The sequence below is a fragment of the Helicoverpa zea genome, chromosome 24 (genome assembly GCF_022581195.2).
Source record: "Helicoverpa zea isolate HzStark_Cry1AcR chromosome 24, ilHelZeax1.1, whole genome shotgun sequence".
NCBI classification, from domain to species: Eukaryota; Metazoa; Arthropoda; class Insecta; order Lepidoptera; family Noctuidae; genus Helicoverpa; species Helicoverpa zea.
In genome coordinates this window covers 6,304,060-6,319,680 of record NC_061475.1, presented here as the reverse complement: position 1 = coordinate 6,319,680, position 15,621 = coordinate 6,304,060, and the positions used below count along the sequence as shown (strand labels likewise).

General features: G+C 37.9%; 2 protein-coding genes across 3 annotated transcripts; both read right to left on the bottom strand.

The window, feature by feature from the left end:
* Positions 1 to 2,686: 2,686 nt before the first annotated feature.
* On the bottom strand, positions 2,687 to 9,296 carry LOC124642247. The gene has a single exon (XM_047180591.1). The coding sequence runs from the start codon at positions 8,115 to 8,117 to the stop codon at positions 2,976 to 2,978; it is 5,142 nt and encodes a 1,713-aa protein (XP_047036547.1). The 5' UTR covers positions 8,118 to 9,296; the 3' UTR covers positions 2,687 to 2,975.
* Positions 9,297 to 10,689: 1,393 nt separating this feature from the next.
* LOC124642416 lies at positions 10,690 to 14,321 on the bottom strand. 2 transcript variants are annotated; one of them, XM_047180822.1, is made up of 4 exons: positions 13,688 to 14,321; positions 13,342 to 13,419; positions 12,805 to 12,955; positions 10,690 to 10,994 (listed from the first exon to the last, which is right to left on the bottom strand). In XM_047180822.1, exons 1-4 carry the CDS (start codon positions 14,297 to 14,299, stop codon positions 10,822 to 10,824), a joined length of 1,014 nt encoding a protein of 337 aa, XP_047036778.1. In that variant the 5' UTR covers positions 14,300 to 14,321; the 3' UTR covers positions 10,690 to 10,821. The 2 variants fall into 2 exon arrangements, with proteins under 2 accessions (XP_047036778.1, XP_047036780.1); XM_047180824.1 differs by lacking the exon at positions 13,342 to 13,419.
* Between the last annotated feature and the right edge of the window lie 1,300 nt (positions 14,322 to 15,621).

The window sequence follows — 15,621 nt, the reverse complement described above, 5'->3', positions numbered from 1 at the left end:
TCGCTAATATTAACACCGACTTGGCTACAATTTGCGAGTGGAGTGAAACTTACGGTCTCAAGGTCAATCCAGCAAAAACTCAGGCCATTGTAGTTGGTAGCTCTAGATTCGTTCAAAGGATTGACTGGCCGCAACTTCCTCATATTTCTTTTGGTGGCACTGCCATTTCAATTAGGGACAAGGTTAAAAATCTAGGGATTCTCATTGACAAAAATTTATCGTGGGGTCCCCAACTACAAGAAATTAGCCGGAAAGTGTTTGCATCTGTCAGGTCGTTGAGGAGATTGCGAAACTTTCTCCCGACTGCCACCAAAACTGCGCTTGCACAATCCCTCCTGCTTCCAATCCTTGATTATGCTGATGTCAGTTATCCTGATCTCACTGAGGCACAGCTTGATAAACTTGAGCGACTTCAAAATGTTTGTATTAGATTTATATTTGGCTTGCGCAAATATGATCATATTTCTGAATTCCGTTCAAAACTCAAGTGGCTTCTTATACGTCTTCGCCGGAATACTCATATCCTGTCTTTACTGTACAACATTTTGTTCAATCCAAAAAACCCGTCCTATCTCAAAGAACGTTTTAAGTTCCTTAATGACACACATACAAAATATCTAAGGTCATCTGAGAATTTGAGACTAGAGATGGCAATGCATTCCACTAACTTCTTTGATAAATCCTTTACCGTTCAAGCTGTGCGGTTGTGGAATGCGTTGCCCGTAACAATAAGGCAGGCTCAATCTTTAGCAGTTTTCAAGAACCTGGTAAAAAAACACTACCTTTCTAATTTGTAGTTGGGTATAATACCATACTGTTGCAGACTTGTTGTCAAGTTTAATTGGCGACTTTAAAAATATATCATATATGTATACATATTTCTGTTATATTTATCTATTATATATATAAATATATATATATTTATTATATTTTATTTGTTATTGTTTTATGTATTAATATTATATATACATAGTGCACCAAAACTACCTGCGATATGGTTATTTCCTTTTTTACAATCCATCCAAAGGTTGTCTGTAAGAGATCGCTTTTAGCGATAAGACCGCCCATTGTGTCACCGACTTCAAAATTTTTGTTTGTTCTTGTTGTTTTTTTTAATTGGTGTGCATAATAAAGAATATATCTATCTATCTATCTATCTTGTGAGATGACGGCAGACAGAAGAGTATGGAAGAAGAAAACATGCTGCGTCGACCCCATATAAATTGGGATAAGGGCAGGAGGATGATGATGCTGATGATGATGATGTAGGTCACAGATGGAGATGTACTCTGAAATCATTGGTTTTTATCCCTTTTCTAAATGGGATTTCTGTAGCACACGAGTAAAACCGCGAGAAACAGCTATAAGTATGAATTATCTTTCTAACAACCACTTAAATCATGAAAGCCTGAAAGCCACATACAACAAAACAAGGAAAAATATTTAAATCTGTTACTGTTTTCGCAATCGGCCGTAAAACTAAAGTTGGTGTCGCTATTACGGCTATTTCTCTATTTTATGAGTACTATAAATCTACTTTAAAGATGTTTACTGTTTGTGGTCCGCCATTTTATCTGTGAGTGCTGACAAATTATTGCTTGAGGTGTGTTGTTTTCCTGGGCTACGGAATTGTTCGAAAGAGTTACCATGGCCCTGGTATTTAAGGGCGTAGGAACATGGTGGGTTTTAGTCATTAAGAAACTGACATTCCCTCACCCCCACCCACTTCCAACAAAAACAGGTGTCTTGACTTGATTGGTTAGGACATGCTGTATTGATATATGATTTGGTAGCTTATATCCTCGCTTTGAAGCAAAGAGTTAAATCTTTTGCTGCATGCGTAAATATTGTTTCGTTTTTGATTCCCTGATAGCCGTTTTGTAGCTTTGAATAAACTCTCAGAAAGTAGCCCTAAAGAGACTGCAAAATGTTATTCATTTAGAATTTTAGAGAATCACTCGGGTAGATAAATCAAAATTAAATTGTACCTACTTGCCGCAGTCCGTCTAAAAATGGCTGACCAATAATACATAGTAACTACAATTTATGCTATGACTATGCTTTTGTTAAAACTCCAAAACTGAACAATAAGCCAGCCGTTAGTAGCCCGTTTCTACAAAACAAACAAGCAATCTTGAAATTTCATTGTTAGGCTCGGCCCGAATTCAAACACCTGCCTAAGATTCTGGAACAAAAGACTGGTAAATTGGTCGTGTTTGCGGAAAAATCTGAACCTTGGTGTCTGGGAGTTAAGGTTGAAATTCGTCTGAGTTGTTGCCGCGTTTAATTGGAGTAGGTATTGCAAGTTCGAGACGGTCAACCCGTTCATTGTTTGAATTTGGTGGAAAATAGGTTGAGCCTAGTATTCCTAGGTATGTTTGTACAGACTTTGACACAGTCAAGGGTACCTACTGACTTGACCCACATTTTGGTCTTAAAATTCAGGCTTATGAGGTACTGCTGCCATCCCGTCGCCAACGTTTTCACACTAACGGATTTTCCGCTTAGTTCTTTTGAGGGGCAACGTTCGTACGATAATGATGAATTTCATTTTTGTACCGGTAGTTGTCAACTGTTTGCTGTCGATGACATTTCAAACCGAGCGACAGATGTTTACTGCTTGGAATGTCTCACACGTGTATTCTCGGTTTTACGGTTGTCGGAGACAAAATAATACTTCTTCTTGTATATGTAAAGAAAAGTAATTTAATTAAAATAAAATAAATACAGGTGTAAGGACACGGACGACGCGACACTTTCTTCGCTTAATATTAATTTAATTTGTTTCGACAATGCTCTTGTGGCGTGCGTAGTTAGCAATATCAATATGGCGGCGCGCGGCTCCAGCGCGCGCGTCCTGCGCCCGCGTCCCTCTCTCCACCCCCTCGCGTCCCGTAGAGCCGGGCACACATCCGCTCGGTTTTAGTAAGTTTAGTGTGGGCGCGAACATCCTCCCGGGGTTGAAAGGGTAGCTTTCAAGCTTCTTTATTCTCGGCAGCATCCTTGTCATCATTGATCAGTGTCGTGTCTGCTGGGGCTGAACTTGGTAGAATGCACATTTTGTTCACAGCCCTTCGTACTGTGCCTCTGGAAGACATGACATCGGCCACCCTGCTGACTCCATCCGTCCCAGGATACAAATGTGTGACACGGCCGAGTCTCCATTGCAGTGGGGGAACATTTTCTTCCTTTAGGATCACCAGATCACCCACACGAAGCTCATGCTGCCTGGTTTTCCATTTCGTGCGTTGCTGCAGCTCCGCTACGAACTCCCGGCGCCATCTTTGCCAGAAGTCTTGTCTGATTTTCTCTATAAGTTGGTAACGATTTGGACTCTTCGTATTAATAGGTGCCGACGGTAACGACGTGAGAGGTCGCCCGACAAGGAAGTGCCCTGGGGTAAGTGGTGTAGGATCGGTAGGATCGGAAGATAGGGGAGACAGAGGACGGGAATTAAGTATGGCCTCGACTTGTGCTAATAACGTAGCAAGCTCCTCGAACGTCAAGGAAGCTTTACCGGCCGTGCGTTTTAAATGAAACTTTGCCGACTTGACTCCTGCTTCCCATATGCCCCCAAAGTGAGGCGAGTACGCCGGGCTAAATACGAATTTTATACCATTATCATTCGCGAAATTATCAGTACACTTACGATTGGACCTGAGCACTCTACACATTTCGTTATTTGCGCCTCTGAAATTGGTGCCATTATCGCAATAGATGACACTAGGTTTGCCTCTTCTTGATATGAACCTTTTTAAAGACAATATAAATGCATCAGAGCTCAAACTGCTTACTAATTCTAAATGAATCGCCTTAGTCGAGAGGCATACAAATAAACATAGATAACATTTTGAGGATTGACTTCCTCTACCTTTGCGGCTAGAAATAGTAAAAGGACCAGCAAAATCTACACCGCATGTGTAGAAAGGAAACATTGAGTAAGTTCTTTCCGAAGGTAAGTTACCCATTATTGGTTGAATGGTTTTTCCTCGAAAGCGAGTACAGAGTAGACACTTCTTAGTCGTACTGCGAGCTAAATTTCTACCTCCTATGGCCCAAAATCGCTCTCTGATAGACGCTAGCAGATGTTGCGGTCCTGCATGAAATAAACGTTCATGTTCTTGCCTGAATAACAATTGAGTGAACTGATGTTTTGCATCTAAAATCATGGGGTGCTTCTTATCATAATCAAATTCAGAATTTTGAAGCCTACCACCAACTCTCAATATATTGTTGTCATCTAAGAAAGGATTCAACGACAGTAATTTAGACTTACAATTAAGAGTTTTCTTGTCGCTAATTAATTTAATTTCGTCAGAGTAACTATCCAACTGACTTAACCTAACTAAAGTTAATAATGACTTATCTAATTCCTTAACATCTAATGGTCCACTAATTCTACTATTTTTATTTAAGCAATTATGTTCAAAACGTTGCACATATGCATAGATCCTAATGAGTTTATTAAAGTTAGAATATTTTTCAAATTCAATTATGTTATTTACAATTGTGGTGTGACATTCAATGTTGCGTGGGATTTTAAGTTCTGGTAAACTAGGGATTTGTTGTTGTGTAGGCCAACAAGTAGGGTCATTAGCGAGGAACGAAGGCCCTGCCCACCAAAGGCTAGAAGCTTTTAACTGCTTGGGAGACACACCTCTAGAACCCATGTCTGCGGGGTTTTGATCAGTTGGTACATATCTAAAGTCGAATCCCGGTGTCAGTTGATTTATTTCGTTCACTCTATTACAAACAAATACTTTAAGATCCCTGGGTGGAGTTTGCACCCATCCCAACACAACCATCGAATCAGACCATAGAACTTTTCGGGATATATTACATTGTAAGGAATCTAATACCTTTGAACATAGACGAGCCCCTAGGAGTGCGCCACACAACTCCAGCCTCGGTATAGTGGTTGGATTCATTGGGGCGACTCGTGCTTTAGCACACAACAACCTAACTGTTACTTTTCCAGTACAGTCTTCAGAGCGCAAGTAGATACATGCCGCGTAGGCTTGTTGTGAGGCATCGACAAAACAATGTAGTTCTATAGTTTTAGGATTGTCACATAAAACCCAACGTTCTATATTAATATCAGACAAATATGAAAATTCTTTCAAAAGGTTAGACCAATCCTTACAAAATTCAACTGGTACTGGGTCATCCCAGTCCAGTTTAGCAGACCATAATTGTTGTAGTAAAATTTTAGGTACTATAATACAAGGGCTTAATAGTCCCAAAGGATCAAATACTTTGGCCGTAGTAGAGATTACTGACCGTTTGGTTATTTGAGCAGAATGCTGTAAATCTGTGGAAAATAGTAAATTATCAGACTTAGGACACCAAATAAGACCTAATACACTAGATTCCTTATTAAAATCTACAAATTTGGCTGTATCATCATCATTTTCAAATAAGCTAGGACAATTTGTTCTGAATTTTCTTAAAGGCAAGAGTGCTGAATCAAGAGTAGCAACAACTTCCCTATAAATGTGTTTTAAACCCTCTACAGTTTCGGAACCAGTATTTAAATCATCAGCATAAAAATCATTTTCAATGACACATGCTATAGACTTATCCTCACATTCTTTTGCTAACTGTAGCAAACATCGAGTACTGAGAAATGGTGCGGACGCAGTACCATAAGTTACTGTGTTTAGCTGTAAGATATCTATCGGGTTTGTTTCGTCATCGCGCCATAATATTAGTTGTAGGTGGCGCTGCTGTTCCTTAATTTCAGTCTGCCGAAACATCTTCTCTATATCTCCGGTGAGAACATATTTATGTTTACGAAAGCGAAGCAAAATTGATATTAAATCACTCTGTATAACTGGCCCGACCATCTGTATATCATTAAGTGATTTTCCAGAACTAGTTTTACATGAGGCATTGAACACTACCCGCAGTTTAGTGGTTTCACTTTTTTCCCGTATTACTGCATGGTGGGGCATATAATATCCGAACTCAGGTTTATTTTTTAAAACTGTTAAATGTCCTAAATTAGCATACTCGTCTATGAACTCCTTGTATTTAATCTTAAGACTAGGATTCTTAGCAAATTTTTTCTCTAGATTTAAAAAGCACTTCTTAGCTATATAATATGAGTTCCCAAGAGCTTCCTCAGGGGACTCCTTAAAAGGCATTGTCACAGCAAACCTACCATTTGGTAATCTAGAAAAATTCTCAATAAAATTGTTTTCACAAAGCTGTTCTTCTACAGAATATGTTTTAGTAACTGGAAGGTCATCAATTGTCCAAAACCTCTCTAAAGATTCCTTTATTTCTTGAGTGAAATTACAATAAACTTGTGAGGTTGGCTGTTGTGTACTTATTGGGCCACTCACTAGCCACCCAAACTTGGACTCCTGTAAAACAGGATTTTTATTACCTAATTTAATTAAATTAGAGCCTACTATGTCCCAGTAGACATCTGCCCCTAAGAGGATATCTACCTCAGAAGGGAAAAAGTAGTTTGGATCAGCTAACTCAATGTTACTTGGTAATTTCAAATATTCAGTATTTATTAAAGAATTTGGTAAAATTCCAGTAATTCTGGGAACAACTAAACACTTAACTTTAATCTCAAAAGAATTACACCTAGACTTAAGCTTTAAATTACAACTTTGCTTAATACTACAATTAGAATTATTAATACCACAAACATTTACAGACCCTCCCGGGTTAATCACTAAACCTAATTTTTCTTTTAAACTCTCAGTGATGAAGGATGATTGGCTTCCTGTGTCTAACAGGGCTCTGGCTGTGTATGTTTTCTTATCTTTCACAACCTGGATAAGAGCTGTACTTAATAACACCTGGTCGCTGCTGACCACAGACAGTGACACCGGTAAAGATGATGTTGATGGTTGTTCACTATTCTCTGTTTGTGTGACATGCACTAATGTGTTATGCTTTTTCTTGCATGTACGACACATCGCCTTTAATCTACACTGATATGCATTATGACCACTTCGAAAACAATTCTTGCATAAATTAAACTTGGTAATCTCACCTAGACGTTCATCCACAGTCATACCTTTAAATTTGTCACACAAGTAAAGTGGGTGAATTTCCTTGCACACAAGACATTCATTATTATTTACTTTCTTATCAACAGCTGCAACAAAACTTTTGGAGTGTGTGTTTGTTTTATGTTTGTGATCAGGAACTTTGTCTGAGTGAGTATTATTAAAGTAGGAAGTCTCAAGTATGTCAGCCCGGTTGCGAAGAAAATCAAAGAAATCGGTCAACAATACAAGTTCACTAGACTTACTTTTGTGTTCTTGCCACTTCCTGGCGGTATGCAAGTCTAACTTTGATGAAATCATAAATATAATGAGAATGTCCCACTTATTTGTTGGCAGGCCTAGCGTCTCAAGTGCTCTGAGATGCTTCATGACATGGTCAACAATGAATCTTAGAGATTTGTATGATTCCCTCTTTAATGGTTCGATATTAAATAATGCTGTTAAATGGTTATTAACTAAAATATCTTTGTTTTCAAACCGTTGACACAATAAGTCCCAGGCAACTTTATAATTCTTAGCGCTAAACTCTATGGACTTTATAACTACAGCTGCACTTCCTTCAAGCGCAGACCTAAGGTAATGAAACTTATTTATATGTGGTATTTCTAAGTTGCTATCTACAACAGACAAGAATGTGTCTTTAAATTCTAACCACTTTAGGTAGTTTCCATCAAAAGTGGGAAGTTTTATAGTGGGTAATTTGATCCCGCTGTGTTTATGAGAACTATAATTACTTGAAAATTGATCATTATGATCTGTCTCTTTTTTAACACCACTATTATCTAATAATTCTTGACTTATTGCTATTAAATTAATGAACTTATTTTCTAACATTTCTCTTTCTTGGATCTGCTCGTCAGGATCCGAATGTAAAATGTCAATTTTGTTTTGTATATCTTCAAATTCACTTATTAATGATTGTATTTTACTAGTTTTTAATTCAAGTTCTTTGTATTTTAAAGCAGGTATATCCTTTAAACTTGTTAATTCCTTTACATACTGTTCAAATCTTGTTAATCTACCTTTTATTATTCCACGCTGTTTAACTAAGGTGGATAATTCCATTTTGAGCTCTGATTCACTCATATTATAGCACTTATACAATAATCACAATTTCACAAACGCAAATAACGAATATAATAAGTAATAATAAATTACTATGTGCACTCAAACCCGTTTCGGGAAGTAGAGAAGCTCAGGTCCAGTCGCACGCGCTGCTGGTGCCGGTGCTGAAGCTCACGCCGAGCAGACAGTTTGGCCAGCAGCCCGTAGCCGCACGCGCACACGATGAACCCGTTAGCACGACGTGTCGACCTCCACCCAACAGGGGAGGGAAGCTGGAATAGTCGGCAAATAAAATGAAAAAGCGGTTCGAGTATTGAAAAGTCTAGAAAGGCTTTATATACTTAGGTATATACCTTAGTATTTGCACGTAAATAGCGTTGTGAGTGCTATGGAATTAGCGTGAAAATCGAAATAATGAGTTATGAATAATTGCGTGAAAATTAGGTACGTGCAACGTGCGTGTATTACAGTTAAAACTCACTCTCAAGCTAGAAAACTTTATAGAGCTGACGCCATGAAAACGTCACACACACATGCTTAAACGTTATAAAAACGCAACACCTTTTTATGTAAATAGCCGAGTCGAAAACTTGGGCGAAGCGCTATGTTTATAATTACGTGCACAGCCTGCCACCGGGAGCTAGATTAGGAATATAAACACCTAACGCTCGAGTAGCAAGCGTCCGCTACGCACAGTCGAGGACACACAAAGGATATTTAGGATTATGGACAGATTAAAGGAACAGGGCTTACTCTCCTTGTGGGCTAGACCTCCTGTGGCTCCAGTAGGCTCCCGAGCAGCTCAGATGTCCTCCACCTTCACTCCTTTCCTCGCCGGCGCGTCGGATTATATGTGGCTCGTAATGGCGTCGCCGCAGCGTCCTTTTCTTTGTCCTGTCACGGTCGCCACTTTTGTCGGAGACAAAATAATACTTCTTCTTGTATATGTAAAGAAAAGTAATTTAATTAAAATAAAATAAATACAGGTGTAAGGACACGGACGACGCGACACTTTCTTCGCTTAATATTAATTTAATTTGTTTCGACAATGCTCTTGTGGCGTGCGTAGTTAGCAATATCAATATGGCGGCGCGCGGCTCCAGCGCGCGCGTCCTGCGCCCGCGTCCCTCTCTCCACCCCCTCGCGTCCCGTAGAGCCGGGCACACATCCGCTCGGTTTTAGTAAGTTTAGTGTGGGCGCGAACAACGGTAAAACAGACCAGGAAGTCCAGTCCAAAAAAGTCCGGCCAGTGTGAGACCTCTAACTTCAATGCATTGATTGTCTCACAGAATAGTTTCCCATAATCCTCCTTTATCAGTATTTTACCTTTGTGAAGACAATACAGGGTAGTCTCTAATCTAAATTGACACCCCAATCACAATGACTGTCGTTTCAATGGTTGCCCTACGGTTAAACGCCTTTGAATCAATACCGTATAATACAAGTTAAGTGGTTCACAGAAATGTTGAGCTGTGTAAATCTTAGATCAATACCTGCAATCTTAGAACATACCGTTTCGGAGGTTTGGTTTATTAATATGTGTATTTAAAAGATTATGATTATGATATATTATTAAGATAATAGAGGGTCGTGATCATCTTAGGATCAGATTTCTCTCTTTATGGCTACCGTGCACCCCTATTACACCTGCATGAGATATATGGATTTTGACACTTTTGGTCAACCCGGTATGAGCAACTTTTTATCCGAATGTGACCTGAGAATATTGATATTTTACGCAGCACCTTTTTCGTGGGAAATCATAAGGTTAACAACATCCCACTGTAAGTACAGTGGGAAAAGTCAGACACTTCATCCCACTGTACCTAAGTACAGTGGGAGGAAGTGTCTGACTTAAAGTCAGTGACTTTTACTAACTAGAATCCACCATACTCCTTGTGGAGCCCCGCTGAACAGTCCCACTGTCCCGGCAGGCTCTGCAAGACCTAGATCTATCAGAAATAATTAAATAATAAAAGATTTTGCTTTCGAAAAGATCTTAACTTAAGCGAATGTTTCACCCCTTTTCTTTACGCGATCTAGTCCGCTTAATTTAATAAAGTCAGTTTCTTTGAAAGCCGGAGACACTACATAAACGGGTCTAGGACATGGAGAACAAAATGACTAGCGGAGGTGCCATAACGGAAAATCTCCTAAGAAAGTAGCGCGCCAAAATGCGGGTGTGCGGGGGACGAGGAACGTTACTATCTCCGCCTTCTTTGGATCGTTGACAGATGTCCAATGAACCCGAACACGTTAGTTTGTTAATTTAATTCGTAACTGATCGTTTTTTCCATGCCCACCATACGTATTTTAGCTAGAATAAAGCGCTTGATCTACTTGCATTATGGCATCTCTGCTCACTTACGCCGTGGTCTAGGACATCTTGTGTCACAGAATATATAAATTCTAGATGTGGTACTGACTTTTCCAATAGCCGTCTCTTGAAGTCTCTTAGGTTTGATGCGAAGATTTATTTTAGTTCCTTTTTTTATTTTATTTTTTCCTTGATATATGTAAATACAGCCTTTAATTTGATTATTGTGTTTGTTCTACCAGTCTATCACAAGGTCAAATAAATTAAACAAAGTAATAATTCCAAATTGTTTATTGTGTTTCAAGAAAGTTCAATAGTAACAAACAGTGCTGTGCTCATGACATAAATATTTAAATTATTGAAAATATATCATTAAAAAAAAATTTAAAGGACAGTTTCAAAAACCTTCTAAGCATAAAACCCTTTTATTTGCAAAATAGCAATAATATTAATAACAACGAAAGAAATAAAGCTGATTATAGAAGCCACGCTCAAAGGTACCGCGCGAAAGATGTTAAACTGAAAGGGTTTATTTTCCAAAAGAAGTAAGACGTATTCGTATTCACATCGTTCGCGTTCATCTGAAATTATAAAATTATTTGATGTGAAATTACTTCTGTCCGTCTATTCTTTCCTCTAGACGCTGACGAATATGAAACTCCCAATCTTTAGGGTGCACCTCCACGGTGCAAGTAGCTTGTGCATGTTAAGGCACATGCGCAGGTTACATGCATTGTAAAAACGTGCGGAGTTAGCGACTCGTGCATGTACTAAAGCAAAATATCCACTTGCGGGCTCCTGTCACTTGCGCATGCTAACTTGCTCCAGCTACATGCATCGTGTAGACGCACCCTTAATAAAAAAACAGTCAAACAGTTTTTGAGTTTTTTTATGAACAAATAGACTGACTTGGTGGACGAGTTTCTGATAAAAATTGCTATAATTTTTTTCATAGGCATGTGTATTATTAGACATAATTTATAGAATAGTAGTACTTTTACATGAATGCCTCAAATGCATAGCCAATGAAGTACTGGTATTATTTGTGTGTTTGTCAATAAAATCGTGTAAAATAAAACTTTATGATCACGAAGTTTACTTTCAAAACATTGGTATACTAAAGTTCCGATCAATATTCTATTTATATAATTTAACAAACAAGCTCATAAGTAGGTAAATAAATAAATGCTCGTCTAAAAGAAAACCAAATTATTTATATTTAAATCGTTTGACTTTTTAATTCCAAGTAAGCTTTACTTTTGGTCTAAGAGAAACTCGGTTTTTAGGTCAGTTTAGGATTTCCAAGAATCCTTAATACATTCAAAGCTTTGAAGTATTAAAATAAATACGACATGTTTTTTTTTGCGTAACTAGAAACCATAAAGGGCATCATTCATTTCGTTTCGTAATAGTAAAAAATCTCCAGGGCTCTCTACGAGAATCTACAATTTCTTTACTCTGTCTATTTTCTTTACTCTGTCTAATTTCTTTACTCTGTCTATTTTCATTTTTGGGTGCAAAATGTTTGAGACTTGAATGATCTCCTTCACTTTTTTGATATCAGTACGTATGACCTATTAGCTACAAGCAACGTTAGTTTCAACCCTGAGCTCGAAATCGAAGGTCACCTATTTTTTGTATTTTTCATTCATGGTCGTTGTCACAGCTTAAGACGTCCACTACTGGACAAGGGCCTCCGTTTTTTTAAGTACTACTTTGAAAATGTAAGTCATCATTGCCAGCGTTTTTATCGTCTTCCTATTGGGCACATGTCATCTTACACAGAGAATTATTGAGCGTTAATCACCATGCTTACCCAATGCGGGTTAGTGATGAAAATTAAAAAATAATTAATTTTATAAATAAGCAGATAATCCTTCTTCCTTTTCCTTTCTTATATGGCTGCCAGTTCCTTCTCAGTGTGAGAGGAGGCCTGTACCCAGCAGTGGGACGATAAAAAGGCTGTAACAGTAACAGTATGTCTGCTAGTTTAGTCCTACTAATATTATAAACTAGTTTCTGCCAGCGGTTTCACCCGCATCCCGTGGAAACCTCTGCACGAACCCGGATAAAAAGTAGCCTATAGCCTTCCTCGATAAATGGGCTATCTAACACTGAAATAATTTTTCAAATTGGACTAGTAGTTCCTGAGATTAGCGCGTTCAAACAAACAAACTCTTCAGCTTTATAATATTAAGTATAGATGTGAAAGTTTGTGTGAAAGATGTATGTTTGTTATTCTTTCACGTTAAAACGGCTTCACCGATTTGGTTGAAATATGGTATGTAGAATACCCTGGCACGCTACCTACACATAGTCTATTTTTATCAAAACACGAAGCCGTTAGCGGAAGCTAGTAGCTTCTAATAAAAATTTCTTCAAGATACTCACTGTCACACAGTATTTTCTTCTCGATACATTTAAGTTTGAAATCGGAAAAGTATTCAGTAGTAATGTCTAAGATCACAGCAGATATTACCAGGAACATGGCCGGGTCAACAAAATATACTATCACCGCATTAATTTCCAAATTGTCGATACCCTGAAATATGTAAAAATGTATATCAGATTTATAAGCTCCAGAAGTTAAAGAGTATTTTATTTATAAGTCAAAAAAGGCAGTCAAAGACAGCCTAGTAAGAATCAAAATTTTTAGTTATCATTCCCTGATGAACACTTTTTGCTCTGTCTTACTTAGCAGCTCACTGCATACTTCTAGTCGGTCGATAATTCGTTTAGGCTCATAAAGATCGGGAATTTAGCCGGTATCAGACCAACTGAAAACTTTGATTGGAATCAAGATTTTTAAGAAAAATTGCTATCCGCAGGGTCAACTCTCAGCCGACAGTTTAATCCACAGTGTGATTTTAAGTAAAAAAATTGTCAGTTAATAAATAAAGGTAGGCATACAATAACTTATAAACTCACATTTTCTTTAATATTATTGAGATCCTTAAACAATTGTGTTGTGATACGCATTGCAGAGCCAATAATAATTCCTGTTACCTGAAAAAAAAAAATCATTTGTTTAATTTTAAATTAAAACTAATTAAATATCTATGGCGCTTTGACATAGCCAGAGTTTAGTATAATAAAGATTTGACAATCAGTATTGACAACGTCTATTCATCTGTTTAGCTTTGTTCAATTTGATTTACCCATTCTACCACAACAGTCAATTCTCCACCCAACACAGTCACAGTTGCGTATCCAAGTCTTTCAACATACTAGTGACCTTCAATTCTTTCTCTTTTATACAAAAGAGTTGACTTACCGAAACTTTCAGAGGCACATCAATGCGTTGCAAAGAACACACAAAACTTTGGTACATCTGCGTAAACTTTCTCGCTGCGAATCTATTGCGAAGATCATTGCCTACCATTTCCATATTATCTTTAATTATTTTCATTCGACAGTACATAAGACCTACTATAAGTATTATTGTGAACCTGCCCATGTCACAAGACATTGACTGTAAGAGTCCCATTACAATATCCAAATATAGACCTAATTGAAACAATTCAGGGGCGAAAATCCTCAATATTATAATAACTACAATTTTCATAAGAAAACAATAAAATACAAAAACTCTTAAAATAAGATTAAGTCGCGAAAACAAATTTTCTGCGCCCGGCAAATTATCGATAGAGGATTGACGTTTATAAAAAAAATATATATACTCTTCCTTAGTAAAAAACGCAACGAAAAAGCATATGCAATATTCTACATTATCACTTATTACATAAACCAAGGGAAAATAATAGGTTTTGAAAACAAAACTTAAAGACCACATAAAAAAACTAATTAACGAAAATACAACGAAAAAGTTCGATTGTAAGGGACTGTTAAATTTTTGACGGTAGCCGAAAAGGGAACGAAAAATCATTATAGGTTTTATGTTGACGACTAAATTGTTTTTTATCATGTTTACAAAAAAAAAAAATATTTTTCCAGATATTCGTATGGTCTGAACGACTACAAATGATTTGTGTCTGAATGCATTGAAACGAAAATGGTATTAAGTTCGATCGTTGGTTTTTCATGGTATTTTTAAATAAATAATTACTACTGTTGCACCCTATTTTAGTACACTAATTATGGGCAAGCAATATCATTATTTGAACTTCACTATGAAGCCCGTGCTGTATGTAATCATGTGTCCCATCAGAAATAGCCTTGTGGGCTGACCTTGAGTGAGCTTGCTTTAATCCAGGTATTTTTTTCGACATTGAATTAATAATGTCGGGACACCTTTTCACACACGGTTGGTTAACCCCATGGTAAGTTATTAATTAACTTGTGTTATGGGTGCTAACACAACTGATAAACTACATATAGCTACACATATACATATTTATAAATACATTGTAACACCCAGACCACGACCAACAAGCATGCTCATCACACAAATGTCGACCGAACCGGGAATCGAACCCGGGACCTCAAATTCGGCAGTCCGGCTTGGTGACCATTGCGCTATAGAGGTCGTCTGCGAATTACATCTGCCATCTAGACGGATGATTATAAGCAACCTCCGATAAAACGCAAGACTAAATTAATTTGACACAAGCTTAGAAATAGAGCAAGAACCAGACATTCAGAGCTAAACCTTCTATTTTGCAAAAGAAATTGAGTTGAGGAAACTGCTTACTTTATAACAACGTGAGCAGTTTTTGATCGGGGCTTGTCTATCCATGTACCAAAATTCATTTAAATCGATACAGCAGTTTTGGCTCAAAGGGGGTCAGACAGTTACTTCCACATTCAACCACAATTGTAATGGTACGTTTTGAAAGCCAGCTGTCGACTACAACTTCAGACTGCCCTTAGATATTGGCCGATTTCAAACAAGTGGCTACACGAGCCGTCGGTAGTTGCAGTTCGTCAGCTTGTCTACGAAACGTACCATAAAACAATTTGCAGCAATACCTCTGTTACTGTTACAGCTTTTTTATCGTCCCACTGCTGGGCACAGGCCTCCTCTCACACGGAGAAGGATTGAGCATTAATCACCACGCTTCCTCAATGCGGGTTGCTGATTTCAGACTATATAGTCCAGGTTTCCTCATGATCCTTCACCTTTTATCAGCCATAGGTGTCCAAGATATACTTAGAAAGTACATACAAACTTAGAAAAGTTGCATTGGTACCTGATCTGGAATCGAACCCATCGATCTCATACTCGAGAGATTGGCTCTTTACCTATTA